Here is a 25,023-nt window from a genome sequence, read left to right as displayed (position 1 = left end):
GTCGAGGCGAGAGAGTCGAGTGGTGCTCCTCGCCGTCCACCAGCATGTCCAACGCAACGCAGTACCGCGACCGGAGTCTGATCGCCACCATTGGAGACGAAGTGCGCTGCCGTACAACTTCCGCGTCGCCCCGTTGTGCTGACATCGCTCGCTCGCTCCCTCTCGAACCTCATCACTGCACCGTCATCTCACTCTCACGGTCACTTTGCGCGGTGGACACGGGCAGGACACGATCACGGGATTGCTGCTGGCGGGAACGGGACACATCGACGGGCGAGGCAAGAAGAACTTCTTGGTCGTCGATTCGAGTGCGTCCCAATGAGGTCCGTTTCTCCTGCCGCGATTGGGCTGACTCTCTCGCCTTCCACTCCGCACAGAGACACCGGTATCGACCATCGAGTCTGCCTTTGCCGAGTTCACCGAGCGAAGCGATATCGCCATCCTCCTCATCAACCAGCATGTCCGCCTGAGACCCGCTCCTTCTACACCAAGATCCGCTTTGCCTGACCTTCGCGTCTTACAGGTTGCCGAGATGATTCGACCAACGATTGAGAAGTATCAGCAGGCCTTCCCTGCGCTGCTAGAGATCCCAGCCAAGGATCACCCTTACGGTGCGCTGCTCGGTGCTCTCCGCTTCGACTGGATGCGAGACGTCTGACATCGCCTTCCTGCAGATCCGTCGAAGGACAGCGTCCTCAAGGCGGTCAAGAAGCACCTCGGAGAGTGACACCGCAACGTAGACGATGATACCCTTTCTCCTGTACTCCTTGGCCGTTCCAGCTGTGCCTGTAACCACTCATTGCGCTCGCTTTCATTTGTTTTGAGCCTTTGAGACAACCGCGTGCTCCCATGCATAGCCCAGTAGCCGTTTCCTCTAGTCGGCATGCAAGACTGCGCAAGAAAACAACAGCTAGATTGCGTGTACGAAACGCATGCGACAGAGATTGGAGAGCTAGTAACCAAGAACGCGCGACGTCCCCTCAGATGCAAACAAAGAAGCCCTTGCCCTCCTCACCCTCCTTCGGCTTGACCTCCGCCTTCTTCGCCAACTTGTCGCCGACCGCCATGCGCAACCGCTCGCTTGTGAGAGGGTAGCGGAACTCTTGCACGTCGGTAGGGGGAATGCCGGCGTCGGAGCGGGCGGACTTGAGCGCGTCTCGGAGCGCGAGGGCGACGGAGCAGCCGAGGAAGAAGGGCGGTTCCTGCAAGCGTCGCAAAGGAACGGATTAGCAGAGCTGGAAGTGTAGTAGGAGCAGGGTGTACGCACTCCGATACCCTTCGAGCTGTGCACGCTGCCTAAGTTCGGCCACTCGGCGTCGCGCAAGAGTGAGACGTTGAAGACTTGCGGAGTGTCGGCGAAGCCGGGGATCTTGTATGCGCCGGGACCAGTCGTGAAGATGGCGCCGTTGCGGACCCACAAGCTCTCCTCCATGGTCGACCAGCCCATGCCCTGCGAGACGGTAAGGGAGGAATCAGCCAAGGTGCGGGTCAGCATCTTTCAGCCGCAACGCACCTGCGTGAAGGCGCCTTCGATCTGTCCGTAGTCGATGGCGGGGTTGATCGATCGACCAACGTCCATCTTGATGTCGACGCGGCGGACGGTAGAGTCGCCCGTCAGGAGGTCCAGCTCGACTTCGGCTGCAGCGACGCCCTGCGTGAAGCTGCAGGTAACGGCGAGTCAGTCACTGAAATCGATCAAAGAGCGACGAAAGGGCGCACTAGTGGAACAGATCGCCCGTCTTCTCCTGGACGTTCCAGACATAGTTGAGGTTCGGAGTCGCATGGTGGCCGGTTGCGCTCAGACTGATCCGGTCGCCCCAAGCGGCGGCAGCGAGCGCCGACATCGGCGCCTCCGGACCCAGCTTCTCGCGGTACGGCTTGAGCCGCTCGTTCAGCTCCTGGCACGCCTTGAGCACCGCGTAGCCGTTCAGGTCGGAGCCGGCCGAAGCGGCGGTCGGAACGGTGTTGACGACGGTGTTCGTTGCGGTCTCGGATGTGAAGACGGCTTCGAGGGGGATCTTGAGCTCCTCGGCGGCGATCTGGACGCACTTCGTGTAGAGCCCTTGACCCATCTCCGTCCCGCCATGCGCCACGAGGACCGAGCCGTCCACGTAAATCGAGACGAGAGCAGAACCCTGGTTCATCGCCTTGACGCCGAATGCGAGGCCGAACTTGGTCGGCACCAGAGCGAGACCGCGCTTGCGGAAGCGGTGCTCCTGGTTGAAGCGCTCGACCTCCTTCTTCCGCGCCTCGTAGTCGCTGTCGCGCTTGCAGTCCTGCAGCAACCGAGGGACGTGCCAGTCGACAACGGCCTGGTGGTACTGCGTCTCCTGACCTTCCTTGTAAAGGTTGATCTCGCGGACGGTGTCGACGTCGAGACCGAGATGAGCGGCAATAGCCTCGATGTACGTCTCGGCGATGAGCATGCCTTGCGGTCCGCCGAAGCCCTGCGAGATGAAGACGGAGCAGGTCAGCGGGCTGTTCGGTAAGGATGAGGTGCGAGGCGGTCCTCACGCGGTAGGCCGTGTTCGAGACGGTGTGCGTCTTGCAGATCTTCGCCCTGACGTCCACGTTCGGGATGTAGTAAGCGTTGTCGGCGTGGGCGATGGCGCGGTCCGCGACTGCGAGGGAATGCTGGGTCAGCCGGATCTTTCGCCTCAAAGACCGAATGCGCAACTCACCTCCTCCCGAGATATCGAGCGAGTAGCCGCCGTTGGCGTACAGGTCGGCGTCGAGCGCGGTGAGCTTGCCCTCCTTGGTGAAGCCGACTTTCCACTCGACGAGGAACGGATGCCGCTGGCCCGAGATCTTGATGTCCTCGTGTCGCTCGAGCATGCAGCGGACTGGTCGACGGAGCTTTTTTGCTGCGACGGCGCAGATTGCCGAGAGCTGCAAGAGAGCGAATAAGTCAGGTCAGCGGGGCGGAGGCGATAGAGAGGCCTTCCGAGCGGGAAGGGCTCGCTCACCATGGCCGTACGGCTCTCCTTTCCTCCGAATCCTCCTCCCATCCGCTTGCTCTTGGCCACAATGCGGTTACGCGGCACTCCCGTCGCCTGCGCGACCCATCGCTGGGTACCGGTCGGGTCCTGAGTAGACGCGATGACCTCCATCTCGCCCGACTCGAGCTTGGGGATCGCAAGAGACGCCATCGTCTCGAGGTAGAAGTGCTCCTGACCTCCCATGCGGAGCGTGCCCGAGAGGGTGCATTCAGACTCGGCGAGAGCGGTCGAGGTGGGCTTGCCGCGCGACATCCGCCTGTCGTACGACTGGAAGAACGACTTCGCTGCGACGGCTTCCTCGATCGTTAAGATGATCGGGAGGTCTTCGTATTCGACCTTGACCTTCCTCGCCGCCCGCTGAGCCTCGAGCTTCGTCTTTGCAACGATGGCTCCGATGATCTGGCCGTGGCAGGTCACCTCGTCCTCAGCGAAGAAGTACTCGTCTTGCGCTGCAGTACCCCAGCAGTTGGCCTTCTTCGACGGCATGTCGCGCCAGTCGACGAAGCTAAGAACGCCGTCCATCTCGAGCGCTTCGGACGGGTCGACCGAGAGCAACTTGGCGTGTGCGCGAGTCGAGAGGACAAGCGCGAGCTGCCCTTCGTTGGCGTAGGGAGGGATGTCGTCGACGTAGACGGCCTCGCCCGTGACATGCTTCAAGCCGGAGAGATGCGGGACTTGGTGGCCGACGACGGTCTGGGCGTACGGGTCCGAGTTGTCGCGAGTCGACGACGAGACTGAGCGGTGGATGGACTGCAGAAGAAGGTCAGCCGAGGTGAGGGGTGAAGGAAAGAGGCGTCTCACATCGGTGACTTCCTCCACGTCCTCCTCGCGAACGCCATCAAGCACGACGTCGGCACGCTTGGCGACTTCGACGAAGAATTTGAAAAGGAAGGAGAGCGTGAGGGTGCGGCGGTACGAGGGCATGCCGCCCGGAACGGTGTAGGGAAGGTCGAACTCGGAGGCGAGAATGTCGACGGCGGCGTCGAGCGTCTCGGCATTGATGGGTTTGCCTGCATGTCTCAAGCGTCAGAAGAGCCCGAGAAGGACGTTGGAAGGCAACGCACCGGCGAGGAAGTCCTGCGTCTTCTTCGCAAGAATCGTGTAGGCGCTGCGAAGGTCAAGGTCAGCTTGAGAGATCCGTCGGGAGCTTCGACGCAACGCACGCCATGCCGCCGAATGCAATCTTGACGTCCTCAATCTTCTTCTCGCGCACGTCGACCCGGGCGCTCAAGCACGCCGTGACGATCGCAATGTCGTCGTCCTTCCTCTTCGCCTGCTTGTAAGCCCTCACAACCTCGAACTTTCCATCCCGCTCAAGATTCTTTGGCGGGATAGGCAAGACGACGCGGAGTATGATGCCGTCCTGAGGCAACTTGGTCTGCCTGTAACCGGTGAAGAAGTCGTCCATCGGGAGTTCGAACTCGCCGTCGTTCGGCCGACTTGCCGGCGCGACGCAGACGATCTTGGCGCCCGTTGCGGCCCAGACAGGGTTCAAGTCGCTGATGGGTGAGGCGGTAGCGATGTTGCCTCCCGTGCTGGCGGCGTTGCGGATCTGGCGGCCGGCGAAGTAGCGAAGCTGGTCGCGCACCGCTTTAAGCGCACCGGTCTGCGCAGCGGCCGCTTGGGCAATCAAGTCGCGCACGACGCGCTCGAGGTCCGACAGGGAGAGGTTGGCGCCGAACTCGAGCGAGGGAGCGCGCGAGTCGAAGTCGGGAAGGGACACGCCGGCAAGTTCGGGGATGTCGGAGACGTAGATGCAAGCTGGGTACGCGGATCCCTTGATGCCAACTTCGATGGCCACCTCGGATGCCCCACCAACAAGTTTCGCATCGGGGATCGCGCGCTTGAGCTCGACGAGCTGGTCGAGGGAGACGGGGCGATACCACGTCTTGCTGTACGGCGTCGACGAGCCAAACTTAAGCGGCTTTAGAGGGTGTTTGCGCAGGCCGGGAGGGAAGATGAGTTCGGTCGAGGGACGGTAGGGCTTGAACTCGAACTGAGGGAAGGCGGCGCTCGGAGCGGTCGTCTCGACCTTCTTCTTGTCGCCGCCGAGCTGGCAGCAGTCAGCGCGTCCGCAGCCTTTCGGCTTGGAGGAGTCGACAGGACCGTGGACGAGAGCTGAGGCGTCGGGCGCCTGGCGAGAAGGCTCCACGGGCGCTGTACGACCGAGTCCGCCGGCGACTGGGTCGATGGGTGGCGCCGTGGGGTTCTCGAGAGCCGAGGGAGCGGGCAGCGAGACTGCTCGAGGCGGAGTCAGCTCAAGGTTCGACGGCTCTCGCAAGGAGGAGGACTCACCATCGGTGCTGACGTTCTTAGCGCACGCATCTGGCTTTCCGCAGCACCGCGTGTCCTGCGTCTCGAAGCCCTCCTCGAGTCCAGCAGCGCCGTGGTTGAACGGGACCACAAAGTCTTCGTCCTTCGGCGTCGCGGGCGGAGAAGACGAGTCGGACGAGTTGGACGAGGAGGTGAGAGAGGGCGGAGACGAAGTCCCATCCGAGGCGTTCGAGTAGCCATTTGTCGTCTTCGGGCGGAGGTAATCCCCGCAGAACGACTTGACGGCCTGGAAGATGGGTGCGTAGCCGGTGCATCGGCACAAGTTTCCGTCGAGCGCTCCCTCAAGCTCGACATCCTCGACTGACAACTTGCCCTTGTATGCGGCATTCCTCAACATCGCATAGACGCTCATGACGATTCCGGGCGTGCAGAAGCCGCATTGCGAGCCGTTGAGCTTCCACATGCGCTCTTGGAGAGGGTGAGGGTTGTCGGTGTTGCCGATTCCTTCGACGGTGATGACATGCTTGCCCTCGAGGATAAGAAGCGGGGCGAGACAGGCGTTTATAGCGAGGTGCTGGACTGCAAGCGCGCGAGACAGAGAGGGTGAGCGGGAAGAGCGGTTGGTCGACGGGTGAGAACACGGCAAGACGCACGTTCATTCGTTCTCGGGTGGACAGACTGGATCACGACCGTACATGCGCCGCAGCCACCCTCGTTGCACCCTTGCTTCGTGCCGGTCAACCCGGGTTGCGAGCGCAGGAAGGCGAGGAGGGAGAGGTCCGGGTCGAGCTGAGCCGCGTCGAGTTGCACGCGTGACCCATTGACGTAGAATGTGAGTTTGGACGATGCCTCGTCGTCGAACGCCTGCGTTGGCGACGGCACGGCGGGCATTGTTGCCTGTCCGAGTGGGGCGAGCGATAAGGAGGCGAGAGTCGCGCGTCGACAGCGGCGGGACGCTCCGGTCGAGCTGGATCGTGGTCAGCACGAGTGCAGCAGCAGTATCCGGGTCAACAGCAGTCACACGAGCGAGCGCGGAGTCGAGCAGAGGGGACTCCCGTCGAGGTCCGTCCGAAGAGTCCTCCGCCGACCTCCTCCCGCTGTGACAAGCCCGATGGACCCGCTGAGCCACTCTGGCACCGTCTACACACTCTCCTGACAACGTTGCACCTGACCCGCGACCATGCAGCGCAAGAGGGAACGCTGGCTTGCCGCCTCCATCGACTCGCGCGACTACGGATGGGGAGATGCGGCAGCATTCGAGCGTATGCGGGGCAGCGAGTATGCGGCATTGAAGGGTGAGCACTAGACTGTGGGACTGGCCTTAGACCGGCGTCCGTAGCGCGCGAGCTGACCGCGCTGTCCTCCTCCTCGCAGACACCGTCTATCTCGACTATGCCGCCTCGCCTCCCATCCCAAAGACCCCGCTCGACAGCTTCACCAGCTCCTTGCAGTCCAATCTCTTTAGCAATCCACACTCGGCGTCGACTTCGGGTGTCGCTACCTCACTCGCCATCGACCGCACCCGGACTCGAGTCCTGACAGACCTCTTCGGCGTGTCGCCTGAGCGAGTCGGCGAGTGGGACGTCGTGTTCACGCATGGCGGAGCGACGCAGGGGATCAAGATGGTTAGCGAGGCGTGGGATTGGCGGAGTGAGGGAGACTTGCGAGGGAGGAACGGTCTCGAGTATCTTGTCGAGAGCCACACGAGGTGCGTTCGCGCATTTGCGACCCTGAACATGAGACGCTGACTCCTTCTTTGCAGCCTCGTCGGCCTCCGCGGCATCTCCCTTGCCCGCTCATCCCCCGTTCGCTCTCACCGCACGCCGTCTTCCCTCCTCCATTCCGCCCGCTCGTCCCGCTCCCTATCTTTCGACCCGCCAAACGGCACTCCAATACTCTACACCTACCCCGCGCAGTGCAACGCGACCGGCGCACGACTAGGACTCGGCTTCTGCGCGCAGATCAAGCGTGAGAATCCCGAGGCCAAGGTCCTTGTCGACGCTGCGGCTTACTCCTCGACTAGTGTACTCAATCTGGGAGCGTGTGAAGAGGGCGAGGAGCCGGACTTTATCGTTGCGAGCGTGTACAAGATCTTCGTGAGTTGGCGACTTCACCCACTCACCACCTTGTCACCTTGTCAAGGCAGCCAAGTCCGTCAATCCAGGGCCTCAAGCTGACCTACGCTTTTTGCAGGGTTTTCCGACGTCGCTCGGTCTGCTCATCGTGCGCCGCTGCTCTGCGCATCTCCTCACCAACTCGCCATACTTTGGCGGCGGCACCGTCTCCTCCCTCTCACTCTCCTCGCCCTTCTCGCACTCATCGCGCTACACGTCGCCATCGCCGTCCCTTCCCACCTTCCCGCCCACTCTCTCGCCGCAACCTGCTCTCTCTTCATCCTCTTCAATCCACGAAATTCTCGAAGCCGGCACCCCGCCCTTCCTCGAGATCATCGCTCTCTCGCACGCGCTCGACTGGCTGGCGTCAATCACGAACGGCCGAGGACTAGAAGCGGTGGGGAAGCATGTCGCGTGGTTGAGGGGGGTGTTGGTGAGCGAGTTGGAGGGGTTGAGGCATGAGGGTGGAGAGAAGGTGTTGTTTGAGCATCGGGCGTTCCAGGAAGAGGCTGCGAAGGGTGGAATGGAGGAGACGGAGGCTGTCCACCTCGAGGCGCCAGGACCTATTGTCGGCTTTTCGCTCCTCCTCCCTCCCTCATCCGCATCGGCCGATCCCAACGCCGACATCACCGACTACCGCACTCACGTCGTCGGCCACGTCCACCTCTCTCGCCTTGCGCTTCTCAACTCCATCGCGCTCCGTTCCGGCGGCCTCTGCAACACCGGCGTCTGGACGCGTGTCTGGGACCTCTCCGACGCGGACCTCGCTGCGCTCGAGGCGAAGGGTAGGAAGTGCTGGGATGAGGAGGAGTTTGCGCCGTTCGAGCCGTACAAACCACTCGGGATCGCGAGGGTCTCGCTTGGGCTCGCTTCGACGCTCGACGACGTACTCAAGTTTGTCGAGTTCGTCAGGAAATTCTTCGTCGTCAACGAACAGGTCGTCGCGCTGGAAAAGATGTTGGCGTTCGAGGAGAAGACGAATGGCAAGAGGGTGCGACGGGCTATGCTGAAGGAAGTCATGATCTGTGCGTCCTCCTCCCCCTGAAGTCTCCAGCGCATCGCTCACCTCAACGTGTTGTGCAGATCCAATCAAATCCTGCGCCGCTCAATCGCTCCCGCCCGCGACTCCCTGGCCCTTGACGCCCTCCGGCCTTCTCTACGACCGCGAGCTGATGCTCGTTTCTACCTCGACCGGCCGCGCTCTCTCGCAGAAGCGGTATTCGCGCATGGCGCTCATCCGCCCCGCCGTCGACCGCGAGAAGGGCATGCTCGTCGTTGAAGCGCCGGGAATGGAGCCGCTTGTCCTGCCGCTGCCAGAGCTCGACGACGACGCGGTCTACTGTGGCCTCGACACGCCTCCGCTGAGCGAGGACGGCCATTCACTCGACGCAGACAGCCGGCTACGACCCCACGACAACCCTCGACCGACGACTTTGTGCGGTTCAGCCGTCTCTTCCGTCCGCGTTTCTTCCGTCGCCGACGCCTGGTTCACCCGCTTCCTCAACGCCCCATCGACATCGTCGTCGTCCACGACGGGCCCAGGTCCCGTCGAGCTCCGCCGTCTCCCACCAGGCTCGTCCCGCCACGCCCACTTCGACTCTTCCGGCCCGCCTCTTCCCATCCGCCTTTCGAACGAATCGCCCTTCCTCCTCGTTACGAGCGAGAGCCTGAGGGCTGTGAACGAGTGGATCGAGCGAGACAGTGGGACGAAGCAGGAGAAGGAGGTCAAGGCTGCGGCGTTCAGGCCGAACGTCGTTGTCGAGGGCGACGATGCCGAGTTGCCGCCGTTCTGGGAGGACGAGGTCGACGAGCTGAGGGTTGGTGGCGAGGTCTTTGCGACGCTCGGACGGTGCAGGAGGTGCTTGATGGTCGCGGTCGACCAGGTGCGTTCGACTTCTCCCGCAACGCGTTGAAGCGGTGCACTTCGCGTTTGAAAGCTGGCTTTGACGTACTGACGCTCTCACGCTCATGCAGACAACGGGTCAGCGCACCGCCGAACCATTACAGACGCTCTCCCGCTACCGCAAATCCGCCTCATCCGGACGCGTCGAGTTTGGCGTCCACTGCATGTGGCGTGAGGAGCTGAGCAGGGGAGAGATGGCGTGTACCATCAGCGTCGGAGATGAGGTTGTCCTTGCGGTTGAAGGAAGAGAGGTGTTGTAGACTTTCGCGGTCCTCTCACTGTTGTTGTCTCGCAGACTAGTTCGTCGTCCCACTGTCATGTTACGGTTGCACACAACATGCTCATATCGCTTGATACCTCAGAAAGACAGATAAACCGCGACACCTCAAGGGGATCCTTCTACCATCGCGTACAACATCCACCGCGGCGGCAGCTCCTCTAGCGTCACGTCCCGAAAGCGCTCAAGATGCTTCCGACGGTCCCAAAGCCGCCGCTCGAGTGCGAGACCGTCTGGCGGGTCGCCGTCTTGCTCCGCTTGCCCGACTTGAGGTTCCTCCCAATGTATTTGGCGATGCCTGACGTCCACTGGCTGGAGATGAAAATCCGCAATGATGCGCTGAAAGCGTTTGTAGGCTGCGGGAGGGGGAGTCGTGGGGAGAGCGAGAACTGCGGTGTCGAAGCCTTCGTCTTCATGACCCCGCACGGCCGCCATGCTGTACGTCGAGGCTTTCTTGAGCGGTACCGTCAACAGTACTGCCGTCTCGAGATCGCGCTGGTTCGATTCTGCCAAACGATCTGGGTTGAAGACTATGTCGCGTTCGCAGTCGAGGGAGAAGTAGCTGACAAGTTTGCGGGCCTGGGGAGAGTGGCGTCGGCTTATAGCCTCTGAGCTGAGCCTGGGGGAAAGTCAAAGCGCACAGTATTGTCTCTCGACAAGCCGTCCATCAGCGAGTGCACCGCATCCTTGCGAACCGTGTCCTGCTCGCCGCAGTCGCAGCCAACTTCCTCCATGAACTTGGCGATATCGTCTATCCGTCTCGGCATTTCGACCCCGCTATACTTGATGCAGGTGCACCATCGGCCCTCTCCGACGTAGGCCTCAGCGAACACCGTTTCGGAGTCGGTGAGAGCCGAGCGGATTGCGTGCGTCCGGATGATTGCCCATATTTCTGGCGGTAGGCGAAGGACCGGGTTGTACTCTAGCGACGGTTCTGGTAGCGAAGCGAGCGGAGCGAGAGCGATGCAAGCGTCGAGGAAAGGAAGCGTTCCCTCGAGGAGGTCGAAAGCCATGCCTGCGACGACGAGCGAGGGGAGGCGGACCGCGATGCCGAACACCGCTCCAATCTCGGCGAGTGCGTTGGGCATGTCGTGCGACGGTCGCAAGAAAGTAGAAAAGCAGAAGGGAGGGAAGTGGGGAGCGGGAGAGCTTCGCCAAATGAAGGAACGGTCACCTGCTCTCTGTTCCGATGCAAGTCCGGGACGGAATGCCACGCGTTACAAGAGCGGGTGCTCGCTATGAGCAGCTTTGGGGGTAAGTCAAAAAGAACAAGAGGGCGCAGCGGCGCCAGGTTGAGAAGGTCAAGAGGAGGAGGAGGACGGCATCGACGTGCTTGCTCATGCCTGAAGACTAGTTACGCAGACAATGAGCCATTTTGGTTCCACTTTGTCCCGCGGAATGGAGGGGAAGTGGCCGGAGGTCGCGTAGTGGTCGTCGTCCGGCTTGAAGAGGCGCTCTTCCGCCTCCTCTTTCACCGACGCGACTGTCGAGAGTTTGGCCTGCCTGAGACGGATCTCAACTGGGTCCAGATCGAACTGCATGATCAGGGGCTTGAAGGACTTATCGGCATCGACAGGCAAGCTTTTTGGCAACCCAAAGCAGCCGAAGCCGCTCACAAGGTCAATGCCCGTGTGCGTCTCAATCTCGATCCCGTTGTCCTCGGATGGCAGCTGAAGTAGGACTGCCGAATCCAGGGTGTAGTCGGTGTCGTACCCTTCGACGAGTGTTTGCGGCCGAATGGGCGAGAGGTCGACCTCGAGGCCGAAGTAAGTTCCCAGACGGAAGACGCCCTGTGCTTGAAGAACATCAACAGGCAGTGGTGACAGGAGTCACCTGGCTACGTACTGTCTCCCAACCGGAAGGAAACCACTCGCCGACGTCGTCGGGTAGCTCCGCGCCGGCCTCGTTTGCCGACGACCACAGCTCTCCCTCAGTAAAGCTTGAGGGTACTTCCGACGGGTCAAAACATTCCCCATGCTTCTTCAGATGGTCAATGAAGACGCGCAAGAGTTCCTGTTCCGCCTCTTCGACGCCGAGCGCAATGAGGTGTGCGCGCACGTTTGCCCAAGTCTCCGGGGGTACGCGCAAGACTGGCGGATTGAGAGGTGCAGAAGAGGTTGGTGGCGTGCGAGCGGAGTGCTCATCAAGGAAGGCGAGGGCGTCCTCGACAATTTGGAACGCGAGGCCAGCTTTGACAAGGCAAAGCAAGCGAACAGCGACCCCGTAGCCTGCAGTGACGCGAGCGGAGCCTTCGGTGGCGCCCATTGCAACTGGTTGCGCTGGGAGGAGTAGCGAGTTGAAGAGGAAAGAGGGAAGGACAAGCGGGACGAGAGCAGGCTCGACTGGGTGAAACCGCAAGTCGCGTCGACCGCCCGGGAGCTCTCCCGCATTTCGAGTCCATCGTCAACCCTGCATATACGTAATCACCGGCTTGCTGCGAGTGTGCGCCATCCATCTCGGCGGAAACTGGTCGAGCTTCGCGTCTTTGAACCGCCCGATACGCGCTCGAAAGATCCCCTTCCGCAGCCGCTCCACGCGAGCTGGTGCTGGCGCGCGTCAGCCGGCTCGAGTTGGTACTCTTGGACGGCTCGAGCGAAGCATGCGTGAGGCGAGAGACGTGAGCGGCGAGCGTCGAAGCAGAAACGAAGAAGGAAACGGGGGAGAAGTGGAGCATGTCAAGGCGAAGAACATGGCTAGCAGAAAGGCGATGGAACAACGACAGCTGATGATTGCAAAGCATCAGTTTTCGCGACCTTGCATGAGATGGAAAGGCTGACCTCGAATCCAGCTCTTCTCCTCGCTCCCAAGGTCCAGTCTAGGACGCCAAGTTCGGATAGTCCTTCTCCCTCCGCTCGAGACCCTCGACGCGCCATTGACCGCCGTCAAAGCTATAGACGAGCTGCCGCGCCATTTCAGCCGGAGGCGACAGCGGCGAAACGACCGTGCCAGCCTCGCCGGGCTGTCTAATCCGCCCCTCCGCGTCGACGACGACGAACGGCTCGTCATTCGAGCCCGCCTGCAGCGAGAGCTGAGAGAAGCCGAACGAGCGGGCTCCGAGCGAGTCTTCGGTGAGGAGAGGGGCGAGGACGACTTTGCCGACATTGGCCGGCGTCGCATACTGGATCGAGACGTTGTGTAGAGACGGGTCGAGCTGGAGAGTGCCGAGAGGCGAGGAAGAGGATTCTGAGGAAGAGTCGCCGATGCGGAGATGGATGTCGTTGCTCTCGAAGACTTCCACCGTCGACGTCAAGATCCGTCCAGCGAGATGCAGTGTCAGGTTCTTGCTCTTGTCTATGAGGGCAATGCGTCAGCCTGCCAGCGAGACTGCATGGGCGAGGTCTGTTGCTCACAAATCGACACCTTCGCGACGCTCACGTCTACACGCCATGTCCGGCCTTCTCCATCCAGGTCGTGCACATTGAGCGTATGTCGCCCAGTCAGGCCTTGTTCAGCCGTGACGGGAGAGGGAGTCGAGGCGGTCTGCGACGAAGTGGGGGTGTGAGCCTCGAGGTCGACGGGCGAGGGCAGCGAGGACGCACGAGTGTGAAGAGGGCGGCTTGTCGGAACGGCAGCATGTCAGGCGGGGTCTCTGGCGGGCGGCAGAGATGGGAGACGAGCCCTTCGAAGGGAAGGGGAGCGAGCGGTCGATGAAGCCAACGTCGCAGTGTGCGGGCGCGCTTGAATGAGTGGGTCGTGATTGCAGGCTGTGAGACACGTCTAGCACTGCCTAGCGGGAAAAAATCGGCGCGAGACGAACGAGTCGAGGAGGAGGAGGAGGTGGTCGACGAGGACAGCGACTTTGTGCGCTGCGAACGACGCTGGATGACGAAACGAATGCCGAGTCGGTCGCGGCCACGCTCAGGCGATCCCCACGAGGCGGCAGAAGCTTAATGTGCTCCGCATTCCTCGAGGCGACGCGAGCGACAAACGGTTGTCCTTCGTTCTCTGCCACAACCCCTTCGCTGGACTGCTTGCACGACCCAGACGACGCACATGGTCGACAGACACGACAAGCGCACTTCAGCAGCGCGCGCACCCATCCTCATCCCTGCCCAACCCGCCGCCAAACCCGCGACTTCGGCCTCCGCTGCACGACCGCTCCCCTCGCCTCTCGACGCCGCCATGAAGCCAAAGGGGCATGGGAGGTCGCGCTCGTGGTTCAACACGCTCCTGAAGCCCAAGGCGGGCGCGAACAGGCGGAGTCTCCAGCCGACACCGACTCCTCCGCCGCGAACTGCGCACGCGCTGACGGCTCCTTCGGCGAGGAATGGCTCAAGGCGGGCACGCGTGAGCGTCTCGGTTGACTTCAAGGGCAAGGAGAACGTCGCCGTCGCGTCGTCGCCCGTTCTGTGCCGTCCTTCCGCTCACAAAGGTCCGCTCGAGCCTCCCATCCAGCTTCCGTCGTTCGTGCTGACGTTCGCAAATTGCCAGATCGCTCCTCGTTTGATGTACCGCGGTCTGGCTCGTACTTGGACGTCAAGCCCCTCCCGCTCGACGGCGAACAGAAGCAGCGACTCGAGTCGTTCGCCTGGGACGGAGACTACTCGCCTCTACCGCTGAGCGAGGACAAGGGCAAACGACGAGCGGTGTACTTCGACGAGCAGGAAGAAGTGACGGAGGCGGCCAACATGAGTCTCGGCTCGGTATGGAGGGGCTTCCTTGAGGAAGCGGACGCCTCGGTCGACGAGCTGGGCAACCTGCGCTCGTCGATCTCGCAGACGGACGCTCCGCAACGCCTTTCGATCTCTTCCGACACTCCCTCGACGATCGCCTTTCCCGGACCGGCGCTGCTGGCGGATCTTCCTGTCACTTCCGTTCCTCTCCCCTCCGAACCTCGCTTCTCTCGCTTCTCCGTGTCTGCGCCATCGAACCTCTCGCCCATCCCTGAAGCCGACACTTTCGACGTCTCTTTCACGAACCCCTTCACGCTTGCACCCCGCCAAGTCAGCGGTTCCTCCACCCTCTCCAACCGCCCAGTCCTGCACATCGAAGTTGCCCCATCACGCAGGGCATCCGCCATGTCGAGTTCCGTCTACTCTCTCGCCTCAGAGCCCGAAGACGACCTCGAGACACCTGTCAACCCGGCGTACGACACCCGCCCTGAACCCGCCTCGTACTTCTCGCCCATCTCGTCGCCCGAAAACACGCCTCTCTCGCTTCGTCTCGAGGGTCTCGCTATTTCCGGCGCGGATCTCTCTCCTTCAGCACCCGCCTCGCCGGCCTCACAACGCTCGCTCGACGCGACCTTCCCCATTACCGAACCGCTCTTCGCGCCTCTCCCGCTCTCCGAAAAACCGTCGTTCTCAGCCTTCCGCTTCCCCTCGACCTCTTCGGCGTCGTCATCGGACCTCACACATCGTGCTGCCTCCCTCTTCGACGACCCGCCAGTCTCGGCACCCTCCTCGACCGTGACAGTCGCGACGAGCGTTTTCACTCGCGAGTCACCGGGCCCTTCGACGCTGGAGGAGCAGTGCCCCGCGCCGAGCGGCTCAGGACTCGCTCGTGGCGAGTGGCGAACGGACTGGGCGTTCTCCGCTGCGAGACAGGCGGAGTTGGCGCTGGGAGAGGAGGCGCGAGGACGGCCTGTCGTCTTTGACCTTTCGCCGACCGAGACGACCTTCCAGACGACTCGCCCTTCTCCGAGACCCGAGCGTGTCACATCGCCAGCACGACCTTCCGGCGAGGACGACCGCGGGACGGTCTCGTCAAGGTCCTCACGAAGCTCACGACGACTCGAAAAGGCTCTTCCACCCGTTCCCGACACCGCGTCCATCTTCTCGGCATCCGGTACTATCGCACCAGATGAGGAGGTCGTGCGAATCGAGGTGTACTGCCAGCGCGAGCTCGTCAGGCGGAAGAAGGAACGGCACGAGCGGTATGTTATCGAGCGAACGTTGCTGTACGGCGAAGCAGCGGACGACGTGCAGTTCGGTACAGCAGTGTAGCAGGTCGCGGGCGACCCTCCCACCTCACTTCGCATTCCCGCATTTCTCGGTTGTTGTAGACGAGACCAACCCCTGCATTGTTTCTAGTCCTTATACAGCCCCTCGCGCTTGATAACGTCTATGATCCCTTCTATCGGCACGTCTCGTCTAACGTCCTCCCAACGCTCCTCCTTGACCGCCCGCCTGACCTCCGTCGAGCTGATTGTCCTAAACCGCTCCTCGATGTCGAACATCTCCACCTTTCCCCGCTTGACCCACTCTTTGACTTCATCAGAGTTGAGGAAGGCGTCCTCTTCCTCGCTAGGGATGTCGCCTCTTCGTGCACAGGCGAGGGAGGAATCGTCACGGTCGAGGAAGGCTGACATGGACGAGCCGAGGTCGGGACCGGGCGGCTGGTAGTAACGTGGTGCGAAGATGCGGATGAGTGTGTCCCAGCCTGTCAAAGAGAGAGTCAGCATGATGGCTGGAGAGGCGAGAAAGGGAACAAACGAACCGACGAGGAATGTCAACCGCACTGACGCTTCGTCCGACCCCGCCTGCGCCTGCACCAGCTTGTCCAGCTCGTCCCGCAGTATCTCCGACTTGCGTACGAACGTCGGCGCCTGAAGAAGGACCACCGCGACGTTCGACAGCCCTCCCTTCCCTCCCGACCGTCGGTGCAAGTCCATGCCGAGTTGCCGCATCATCTCGAGCCGCACGGCTGTGACCTCTTGCTCGATAGTGCCCTTATCGGGGTTCCCCACGCTCAGCGCGAGCAGGTGGGCGTCAAAGCCGTCTGAGCCGTGTGAGGCGAGAGCCTGATGTGCGGCCGTAGGCGGGTTAAACGACGAGTCGAGGACCGAGATGCGTAGTGGGCGAGCTGCGGGACCATGCTGTGTCTCGCCTGCGTCAACCGGAAGCGGCCAGCGGGCGTGCGAAGCCCAGACGAGGGTGTACGGCGCGGGAGATGTGGGGACTAGTGAGGAGATGGGAGTCGACGGGGACGTCGGCAGGCGCGGTCGTGGCGGCATGGTAGTCGCAGGAGAGCCAGTCTTAATGGCCGTGACAGTCGGCGAAGCGGAAGCGTGTGAGGAGGCAAAGGGAGAAAGGCTCGCGCTCTCGCTTCACGACGAGGAAGCGGAAGCAAGATGCGGGTTGCAAAGTACGGGTAGTAGAAGTACGGGCAGTAGTTAGGAGTCCAAGAAGTACTAGCATCTTCGCAAAGCAAATCCCGCACAATCACCACCGCGCGACACCAACGGATCCCAACGCTCCTCCTCCTCGGGCGGCAGGTCCCGGTCGTCCATAGACGGCGCCAGGCTGGCCATACGCTGCATGCGACGCATCGCCATATCCAGCACCGAAAGTTGAAGCCTGCGCGACGTGCGGCGGCAGGACTTGCCCAGGGTACGAGGTCGGGGCGAAGACGGGAACTTGCGGCGGCTGCTGAGGCATGATGACCGGCGAAGCCATCGTAGTCGCCGAAGGGTGCTGCGGAGGGAGGGGCGGGCGGACAGCGTCGGGTGAAGACGAGTAGGCGGTGCCGAGCGGGTACGGGCTCTCGACGCGGTAGGACTGGCCCGGCGTCTGGAACGGCGCGCCAAACCCTGACGCAATGTACGCTGTGGGCGCGACGGCAGGCTGCGTAGGCGGACGACCATAGGCCCCGATGTGCTGTTGCGGTCGTCCGTACGCTGGCGTCCCCGGCGCGCCGACTGCACCGTACGCTCGCGCCGACGACATCCCGCTCTGGCCGCCATAACCGTAGTTCGCGATGAGAGCCGGGTTTGTGATGCCGTGAGGAGCTGCCGAAGAGGCCGAGTCGCGGTACGGCATGGGAGAGTAGCCGACGGCCGTTGAAGCGGGAGAAGCGGACGGGTAGTGTTGCGGGGAGTACGGCTGGGCGAGGTGCTGCGGTGCGTAGGGAGAGGGCGTCTGGGTAGGGTAGGCCGAGTAGACTTGCTGCTGCGAGAGAGTGCGGCCGTAGTTCGGAGGGACCGACGTGTACAGCTGCGGCGAGAAAGACTGAGCGGGCGAGTAGGCGGAGATGGGTGATGGGGTCGACTGAGGAGGGATGCCTGGCCACGCTGCGGGGCCGAAAGGCGGATGCGCGCGAGGGTGGTCTGCGATAGCAGCCACAGCTGACGGGTCGACGGCGCCCGCCGACTCGTGGAGGAAAGAGGAGAAAGACGGCGCAACGGCGCGGAGCTTGGCCTCCTCCTTCGCGGCAGAAGCCTTCGAGGCATCCTTGTCCTCCGCCAGATGACCATCGTCGAGTTTGAGATCGGCGACGGAGTTGGGCAAGGCTTCCGAGAGGTCCTCGTCGACGAGGCCTTGGAGCGAGTTCTCCGGCTGGACGGCAGACTTGACGCGCGCATGGACGCTGCTCTCTTCTGGTGCGGCAGACCAGACCGACGAAGCGGTGGGGTCGAGGACTGAAAGCGCCAGCGACTTGTTCGTCCACGCTGCCGAAGGCGAAGCGGTCGACTGGCTCATGTCGGGCTGCTTGAACGGCGGCGAAGACGGTATCTGCACGAGTTCATCTCGTCAGTTCGCTTTCACGGGACTCAGCGGGGCAAGGAGAGACTCACGCCGCCATTCGCACCCAGACCTGGTGCGGTCGTCTCCCTTCGAGGGGTCGTCTCGATCTTCTCACCGTTCAGGTCGCTTGGTCCAGGTGCGCCTAGAGACACGTCGTCGGCGGACGGCACCGCCTGGCCGACAACGCCGGGGAAGAAGCGACTCGTTGCTGCTGGCGCCTGATCCGCACCCGGTTCTGGTGCGCCGACCGCTTCTCGCCGCCATGAGCCGGTCTCGGGCGCTCGTCGGCGGTCGGGCACGCCGAAGGGCGAGTAGCCCAATACTGCGTCGACGGGGCTTGCGAGCGAGAGGTCCTCCCCTTGAATCACGTTGATGACGGCGGGATGAGCCTGCGCAGACTGCGGCAGCGGCGCAGGCGCAGGCTGACGGACGAGCGAAAGGGAAGAGATCTTGACGACCATGGCGGGCGGATCCTCCTTCTCCACGACGGAACGGCGTCGGAGGCGTTCCTTCGGCAGCGAAACGGTGTAGATGACCGTGCCCGACTTGTCGTAGCGCTTCGGAAGGAGGGAGTCGTCCCGACTGAGCCGGCGCGGATTGACATCGCGAAGCTGAGGGGACCAGGAGAAGGGGTAGAGGGGGCGGGGGAAGTTCGGGTTCTGGAAGTTCTTGACGGCGCGAGCAGGCGGCGGGCGACGAGGAGGGTGAGGGGCGATGCGAACGGTGTATTGCCGCCAAGCGGGAGGAGGGGAGGCGGAGCGGGAGAGGCGGGAAGAATGGATCGGAAGGACAGGTTCGCGGTTCTCGAAGACCGGCACGGCCTGGCGAGCGACTCGAGGGATCTCGGACCGGCCACGCCCTCGTCCGCGCCCTGCACCCGGCAATGCGACAACGAACTGCGGAGCAGGTGCCGGCGTGCCGGTCTCGACAGGCGCAGCCGTGCGACGAGCGGTGGCGGGACTGCTGGACGGAAGCTTCACGACGGGCCTTTCCGCCTCGTGCGAAGCTGCCGAGTCCACCTGGGAAGCGCGCTCTTCGGGGTGCGTCATGACGCCCTTGATGCGCGACATGAGATCGTCGAATTGCGAGACGGCTGGCAGCTTGTACCCAGCCTGCTTCGCCTGCTGAGCCGCACGGCGCTCCTGCGTCGCGGGCGAGATTGGCGGAGAAGCGATAGCTGGGGCCGCTGGCGGTGGAGGCGTGACAGGTCGTGGAGGAGGGGAAGTCTGGGCTTGCCCGGCGGGAGCGGCTGCTTCTGCCAGGGGAGACGGCGATGGCTTCGCTTCGGCGGCAGCCGCGGGCGCGGGCGCAGGGGCAGCTGGTGCAGCTCGTTCCGCCTGAGCGGCTTGTGCGGCGGCTGCCTTGGCGGCGAGGTGAGGCGGAAGCTGGTGAGGCGGAGCGAGACGAGGAGGCTGGAGAGGTCGTGCAGGTTGTTGCGGCGCTGGGCGCCATGCTGCCTGCCGTACTGGCGGTTCTGCTACTGGGACACCTGGGCGAGGAAGAATTTTGGCTGGCTGAACCGGCGCAGGAGGTTCGCGCGCCAGGATCTTCGTCGGAGCTGCAGCCGGGGTCGCAGGAGGGGGATGGGCAGGGCCGGCTGTAGCGCCGAAACGGACGGTAGGTGGTCGTGCCGCCGCGCGCCAGGACGAAGCCGTGTCGGCAGCGGACGAAGCGGACGCGGGTGCAGTCGCCTCTTTCGCAACCTTTGCGGCGTTCTCCGCCTCCTTCTTCGCCTTCTCCTGCTCCTCCTTCGCCTTGACCTTCGCCTCCTCAGCAGCCCTCATCTTCTCCTCCAGCTCGGCAGCCTTCCGCTTCGCCCGCTCAATCTGCTCGAGCCGCTTCTGCTCCTCTTCCTCCCTACGCTTCTTCGCACGCTCAGCAGCGGCATGCATCTCCCGCGCGTGCATCTCCTCGATGTTCCCCTCCTCCGGCACCGCTGCGGGAGCGGGCGCTGCGACTGGCGGCGAGACGACAGCGGGCGCGGCGGGCGGCAGTGCGGCAGCTGGCGCGCGAGGAGGCGAAAGAACAGCCTGGACTGGCGGCAGAGGCTGTCGCTGAGTCGGCGGCGAGCGAGTAGCGGTCTGCATGTGCGGAGGAGGCGGTCGTGCGCCCCCAGCGGCGAGATGCGGCGGGACCTGTCGTTCTCCTTGCGAAATGCTCGGTCGCCGCGCCCACGGCGAAGGCTTCGGCTCGTTGAAGCTTTCGCGGCGCGGTGCGGGGTGGAGAGGAGCGTGGGACATGCGGGGCGAAGTGACGGATGGTCGGCGAGGTTTAGGTTCGAGATGGTGAGGCGCGGCAGCCATGTGAGGGGGAACGTCGGAGAGGCGGCGGTCGGCTGGTCGCACGATGGAGGTCGGTTCTGCGACAGGACGCCTGGCGAGCGGTGCAGCGGCAGACGCGGCCGGCTCGAGTCGGCCAGCCTTGTCGTTGAAGAGCGCGCGCGAGTCGCCAGCCGCTGCCGGCTTCTTCGGCCACGAACGGTCAAAGTCGTCGCGGAAGCGCTCCTCCCGCTTCGGCGCCTCAACCACCTCGCCCGGCGCGAGCGGCTTCTCGCGCAGCGCCAGCTCCGAAGGTCCAGGTTCGCGAAGCTCTTCCGGCTCATCCGGTTGCTCTGTGATCTTGTACTGCGTACCGTCGGCGAATTCGATCGTCGTGTCGAGGAAGTCGTCTTCGTCCTGCGAGCAGCCACATCAGCGCTGCGAACAGGAACTTGCAAGAGAAGACGCACCTCGTCCCAGTGAGACGCGTTCGGGTCAAGGTGCACGCCGCGGAAAGCGTCCAGCTCCTCGAGAAGATGCTGGTTGTGCGCCGCGGCAGCAGCCGCCCGAGCCTGCAAAGCCCGTTCGCGCGCCTGCATCTGCTCCATGATCGCTCGTGCGCGAGCCTCCTTGGCTGTCAAGCGGAATCACCGTGAGCAAGTACAGTTGGCGCAGACGAAGACTGCAACGCACCATGCGCCGCTTCTGCCGCCGTCGGGAAGTCGTTCACCATCCTCGCTCCGAACGGCGTAGGCTGCGTCGATTTGGGAGCAGCCCAAACCGCTCCTGCCTTTCCGCGTGCCAATGCGCTCGCGGTGCTTCCAGCACCCGGAGCTGAAGCAGGGGCGCCGGGCTGAGACGCAGCGGTCGAAGGGGTAGGTGCAGTCGACTTCTTGCTCCATCCTGCGGCGGCGGCGGAAGACGAGGTGGAGAGGGTGATCGGTCCTGAGGAGAGCTTGCCGGCAAAGAGGCGAGGATGAGAGGTTGAGGAAGGTGCTGGGACGGGCGGCGTGGCGAGGCGAGCTGCACGGAAGCGAAGTTGAGCACACGCGCAGAAGGCGGAGAAAGGGCTCAGACGCACTCGTGACCGGCTTGACCTCCGGCTTAGCCTTCTCCCCCGCCTTCTCCAAGAACTTCTTGTTCACTGCAAGCGAGCTCTGGAATTTCTTCGTTGGCTGAGGCGAGGCGGCGGATGTTGAGGTCGGTCCGGGCGAGACAGAAGGAGCGGGACTCGCGCCTGCCGCCGACGTTGCAATCGCGCGTGCGGCAGAGGACGCGGAGCCCGCCGGTGTCGCAGGAGAGGCGGATCGGGCGTCTGGCGGATGAAGAAGCGAGCTGGTCGAGGTGAGGGGGTTCGAAGGCTTGGGTTCGACGAGTGTCGGGACTGGCGGGGTTGAGGCGGATGCCGCAGTGTCCTCCTGCGTCTCTGACTCCTTCGTAGCATCCTGCACTACACCGTCCACCGCAACAGCCTCCTTACGATCCTGCTCACCGCCTGCACTGGACTCGATCGACGGATCGTGAGCCTGTCCTTCCTCGACCGCCAGAGTCTCCTTGTCCTGCTTCTCAACCATCTGGGGACTGCTCACTGCCTCTGCCATCCCTCCCTGCGACCCCGCTGCAACGTTCCCCGCCTCGACGTCGACCTTCACGTTGGTGTCCCTCTTCGCCTCCTCCGCGCCCACACCTCGCTCGCGCGGCTCGTCTGCCTGTCCACCCGGTCCATCAGCCCCGTTTTCATCCGTCAGCGACGCGTCCTGGTCTCCAGCGGGGCGTGACGAGGCGGGAGAGACGGGGTCGTCGTGGTCGAGTGGGGAGGGCGCGTTCAATTCGACTGCTGGGCGCTGAGCTGAGTCGACGGGCGGGTCATCTTGCATGCGGTGACTGAGTTCGAGTGGCTGGAGAGCAGTACAAGAGCCGGGAGCACAGTGAACAACGAGAGACCCGGTCCAGGCGATGCGGAGGGTTGTAATCAGACGAATACAAGTCGATTGTAATGGCAAGATTACGGATGCTCGACGATGGCAAAACGGGAGACAGAGAGCCATGCACGTAGTCAAACAGTGGGAGAGGACGAGCAGATGATCAAACAACGCCAACCCTCGCCTCCTGCGCAGCCGTACTCGCCTCGGCCTCCGTCTTCTCCTGCTCCTGCTGGTCCTGCTCCGCATTGTGGTGGTCAAGCGCCTGCTGCGCCTCCGCCCTCGCCTGAGAGATAGCGACCGCCTGCGCACGCATACGGTGCGAGATGTACTCCTGGCCGATAATCTCGACCGACCGGCGGATGATCTCGACCATCTGGTCCTCGACCCACTCGTTCTCCTCGAACGGAATGTCGAGCCAGCTTGCGGGCATGCTTTGGCTCATCGAAGTGTGGACGAGGTTGTGTGTCGGATCGCGCAGGAGCAGCAGGAAGAAGAGGACCTTGGACGCGTTCGGTTCGGACGAGGTCGACGGCAGGCAGGCGGGCGGGAGGAAGGGGACCGGTGCGAGACAGGGCTGGATGCGCATGTAGACGGGGCAGGTTGTGACAGGGACAGTGGCGCCGTCGGCACTGCTGGACGAGGGCGCAGGCGGCTTGTACGTCGTCTTGATGAGCTGGTCGATGCTGGCCTGCAGGGTTGAGGGGGAGCGGGGAGGATTGGGGCGAGCAAGAACGGGAGAGTAGGTCAGCAATGCGCTTGAGTTGAGGCAGAACAACAATAACGCACCTCTGCCAGCTTCCACGCCTCGGTCAGCCCATCGACGATGTTCAAGTCGCGCACGTCCTCGTCGCCCTCGATCTCGCGCGGCTTCTCTTCCGTGCCCTTGTTGACGATGAGCGAGCCGCCCTCGATCTGGTCCATGATCTGCTCGATGCGCTGCCCGTTAGTCGTGAGAAGGCGCAGAAAGAAGCGTCGGGACGCACCTTCGCAAGTCCGCGGTAGACCAGCGTCTCGACTCCATCGTAGCCAACCATGTCGTGGCTGAGGCTGACCTGGATCACCTCGTGCTCGGCGATGGGCGGCGCAACGGCGTTGAGGAGGTCGGTGAGCGACTTGAGCGTCGTCGATTTCAAGTCCTTGCCTGCGTAGAGGAAGGTGTCAGCATGCTTCCTGACGTGGCCTAGAGACTGATGGAGCAGATCAGAGCGGCTCAACGCACCCAGCTGGTCCAGATGCGCCCCCTTGGCATAGCTGATCACGCCCTCGCTCCACTTCTTCGCCTGCTCGTTCTCTCCCAGCGCCTTCATGAGCCCGCCGCCAATACCCGCGATACCACCAGCAACGCCGCCGGCTCCACCGCTCGTCGCCGTCTTGACCTGCTCCTCCGCAGCGGTGCGAGCCTGCTGCGCCAGATGCGACGCCTGCTGGACGACGTTCGAGGCTTGCGACCACATCGAGGACCAGCCCCATCCGCCACTCTGCTGCTGCTGCTGCTGCTGCTGCTGCTTCGAGGCGTCTTCTGATGCTGCGGGAGTCGTTGAAGCTGAGGCGATGGAGGCGTTCGGAGCCGTAGCTGCCGCGCTTCGCGGGCTCGCCGGCAGCGCTGCACCTCCAGCTCCCACAGGCGTGCCACCGACTGTCCGCTGGCTTCTGACGCTGTCGGTGCTCCTCCTCGGCGGAACCTGTCCAGCTGCGCCCGACCCTCCCGCACCCGTCAAGTTCTGCCTGCTCGTGCTCCGCCCGAGTCCAGACGGGACCGACGACTTCTTCTCGAGTGACCGGTCGCTAGTCTTGACGGACGCAGTTGGGGTGGACGAGCGCTGCGTGATCTCGTCGAGAAAGTCGAGGACGGATTGAGCCTCTGCCGCGTTCGGTGCTGCCTTAGCCGGTGCACCGCCAGCCGTTGAAGCCGATGCAGGGGGCTTTGAGCCAGCTCCGACACTCGAGCCGAGTCCTCCATGGTTCGACGACGAGCGGGGGAGGGTCGTGCTAGGAACAGCGCCTGCGCCTCCTGCGGCCGAGGGTCTGGGTGCAGTCGGCGAGTATGTGTCCAGCGAGTCGAGGAACTGCAAGACGTCGTCCCTGCTCGACCTGGGGGACGCGAGCGAGGCCAGATTGATGAGGTGGGGAGATGAGAACACGGTGAGCTCGTCTCGACGCGGGACGAAGCGAGAGGAAGACGTGCCTGCCAGTTGATGCGCGTGGTGGTGCAGACATTCGTACAGAGCCGGTCAGAACGGCAAAGAGCGAGGAGAGCGAGTTGTCAGAGGAGGACAAGGAGCGAACGAACAGCTCTCGCCAGGACAGCTCACCGCAAACCAGCAAAGATGACTTCGAGGATTGCGACGCGTGTCGCAGACATCGCACAGAGGTGCGCACGCTGTCCCCGTCAAGCGCCGCTCTCTCCCAACTCTCTCCTCCTCGACCCCTTCCTCGGTGATCGCTCGTCGTACGGACGCAAGCTGACGGCGAGGACGCCTGCAGGGTCACCGTCTCGGCTCTCTTCGGTCTCACGATCTACGGCATGGTCGGAATGGTTGAGCAGCACCGGGCGACGATGCGGGCGGCGGACGAGGCATGGAAGAAGCATCAAGCAGTGCGTACACAGCGTGCGTGACTTCAGAAGGATCCCGACTGACGAGAGTACTGCCCTGCAGGAGGAGGCAGCCAAGCAGAAGTTGCAGGACGACCCTCTCCTCGAAGGCTTCGTCGACCCTCCCCCTCAGCGACCCTCATGATCGCCCCGCACCCTCTTCTTCATCCGCATCGCACACTTTTGCCGCAAGGTTGTATCGCTATCCCGACTCT

The 25,023-nt window shown here is 63.1% G+C and overlaps 11 protein-coding genes across 11 annotated transcripts; 4 read left to right on the top strand and 7 right to left on the bottom strand.

The window, feature by feature from the left end:
* Window positions 1-44: 44 nt before the first annotated feature.
* Window positions 45-727, top strand: RHTO_05261 (V-type H+-transporting ATPase subunit F; the record flags this gene model as incomplete). Its single annotated transcript, XM_016418923.1, has 5 exons — window positions 45-101; window positions 227-308; window positions 378-460; window positions 524-611; window positions 675-727. The coding sequence occupies 5 exons, from the start codon at window positions 45-47 to the stop codon at window positions 725-727; spliced, it is 363 nt and encodes a 120-aa protein (XP_016270217.1).
* Window positions 728-980: 253 nt separating this feature from the next.
* On the bottom strand, window positions 981-6,164 carry RHTO_05260 (xanthine dehydrogenase/oxidase; the record flags this gene model as incomplete). Its single annotated transcript, XM_016418922.1, has 12 exons — window positions 981-1,202; window positions 1,268-1,450; window positions 1,514-1,661; window positions 1,720-2,447; window positions 2,515-2,621; window positions 2,682-2,889; window positions 2,967-3,749; window positions 3,801-4,009; window positions 4,064-4,107; window positions 4,163-5,237; window positions 5,295-5,852; window positions 5,927-6,164. The coding sequence occupies 12 exons, from the start codon at window positions 6,162-6,164 to the stop codon at window positions 981-983; spliced, it is 4,503 nt and encodes a 1,500-aa protein (XP_016270216.1).
* A 289-nt stretch (window positions 6,165-6,453) lies between these two features.
* On the top strand, window positions 6,454-9,550 carry RHTO_05259 (molybdenum cofactor sulfurase; the record flags this gene model as incomplete). Its single annotated transcript, XM_016418921.1, has 6 exons — window positions 6,454-6,568; window positions 6,648-6,981; window positions 7,036-7,369; window positions 7,467-8,412; window positions 8,471-9,270; window positions 9,362-9,550. The coding sequence occupies 6 exons, from the start codon at window positions 6,454-6,456 to the stop codon at window positions 9,548-9,550; spliced, it is 2,718 nt and encodes a 905-aa protein (XP_016270215.1).
* A 184-nt stretch (window positions 9,551-9,734) lies between these two features.
* On the bottom strand, window positions 9,735-10,655 carry RHTO_05258 (uncharacterized protein; the record flags this gene model as incomplete). Its single annotated transcript, XM_016418920.1, has 3 exons — window positions 9,735-9,923; window positions 9,994-10,146; window positions 10,209-10,655. 3 exons carry the CDS (start codon window positions 10,653-10,655, stop codon window positions 9,735-9,737), a joined length of 789 nt encoding a protein of 262 aa, XP_016270214.1.
* Window positions 10,656-10,904: 249 nt separating this feature from the next.
* RHTO_05257 (uncharacterized protein) lies at window positions 10,905-11,832 on the bottom strand (the record flags this gene model as incomplete). Its single annotated transcript, XM_016418919.1, has 2 exons — window positions 10,905-11,357; window positions 11,413-11,832. 2 exons carry the CDS (start codon window positions 11,830-11,832, stop codon window positions 10,905-10,907), a joined length of 873 nt encoding a protein of 290 aa, XP_016270213.1.
* Window positions 11,833-12,382: 550 nt separating this feature from the next.
* On the bottom strand, window positions 12,383-13,142 carry RHTO_05256 (uncharacterized protein; the record flags this gene model as incomplete). The annotated part of the gene is made up of 3 exons (XM_016418918.1): window positions 12,383-12,858; window positions 12,918-13,047; window positions 13,107-13,142. 3 exons carry the CDS (start codon window positions 13,140-13,142, stop codon window positions 12,383-12,385), a joined length of 642 nt encoding a protein of 213 aa, XP_016270212.1.
* A 418-nt stretch (window positions 13,143-13,560) lies between these two features.
* On the top strand, window positions 13,561-15,512 carry RHTO_05255 (uncharacterized protein; the record flags this gene model as incomplete). The annotated part of the gene is made up of 2 exons (XM_016418917.1): window positions 13,561-13,939; window positions 13,999-15,512. The coding sequence occupies 2 exons, from the start codon at window positions 13,561-13,563 to the stop codon at window positions 15,510-15,512; spliced, it is 1,893 nt and encodes a 630-aa protein (XP_016270211.1).
* Window positions 15,513-15,595: 83 nt separating this feature from the next.
* RHTO_05254 (cytidylyltransferase family protein) lies at window positions 15,596-16,522 on the bottom strand (the record flags this gene model as incomplete). Its single annotated transcript, XM_016418916.1, has 2 exons — window positions 15,596-15,948; window positions 16,006-16,522. 2 exons carry the CDS (start codon window positions 16,520-16,522, stop codon window positions 15,596-15,598), a joined length of 870 nt encoding a protein of 289 aa, XP_016270210.1.
* A 208-nt stretch (window positions 16,523-16,730) lies between these two features.
* On the bottom strand, window positions 16,731-22,167 carry RHTO_05253 (uncharacterized protein; the record flags this gene model as incomplete). Its single annotated transcript, XM_016418915.1, has 5 exons — window positions 16,731-18,020; window positions 18,083-20,707; window positions 20,761-20,924; window positions 20,984-21,313; window positions 21,372-22,167. 5 exons carry the CDS (start codon window positions 22,165-22,167, stop codon window positions 16,731-16,733), a joined length of 5,205 nt encoding a protein of 1,734 aa, XP_016270209.1.
* Window positions 22,168-22,375: 208 nt separating this feature from the next.
* RHTO_05252 (uncharacterized protein) lies at window positions 22,376-24,432 on the bottom strand (the record flags this gene model as incomplete). Its single annotated transcript, XM_016418914.1, has 5 exons — window positions 22,376-22,903; window positions 23,002-23,139; window positions 23,199-23,356; window positions 23,435-24,306; window positions 24,401-24,432. The coding sequence occupies 5 exons, from the start codon at window positions 24,430-24,432 to the stop codon at window positions 22,376-22,378; spliced, it is 1,728 nt and encodes a 575-aa protein (XP_016270208.1).
* A 110-nt stretch (window positions 24,433-24,542) lies between these two features.
* RHTO_05251 (uncharacterized protein) lies at window positions 24,543-24,953 on the top strand (the record flags this gene model as incomplete). Its single annotated transcript, XM_016418913.1, has 3 exons — window positions 24,543-24,586; window positions 24,700-24,811; window positions 24,873-24,953. The coding sequence occupies 3 exons, from the start codon at window positions 24,543-24,545 to the stop codon at window positions 24,951-24,953; spliced, it is 237 nt and encodes a 78-aa protein (XP_016270207.1).
* Window positions 24,954-25,023: the final 70 nt, after the last annotated feature.

The sequence above is a fragment of the Rhodotorula toruloides genome (assembly GCF_000320785.1).
Source record: "Rhodotorula toruloides NP11 unplaced genomic scaffold Scaffold31, whole genome shotgun sequence".
Classification (NCBI taxonomy): Eukaryota; Fungi; Basidiomycota; class Microbotryomycetes; order Sporidiobolales; family Sporidiobolaceae; genus Rhodotorula; species Rhodotorula toruloides.
Note: the sequence above shows the minus strand (reverse complement) of the source record. Positions and strands in the feature narration are given on the sequence as shown.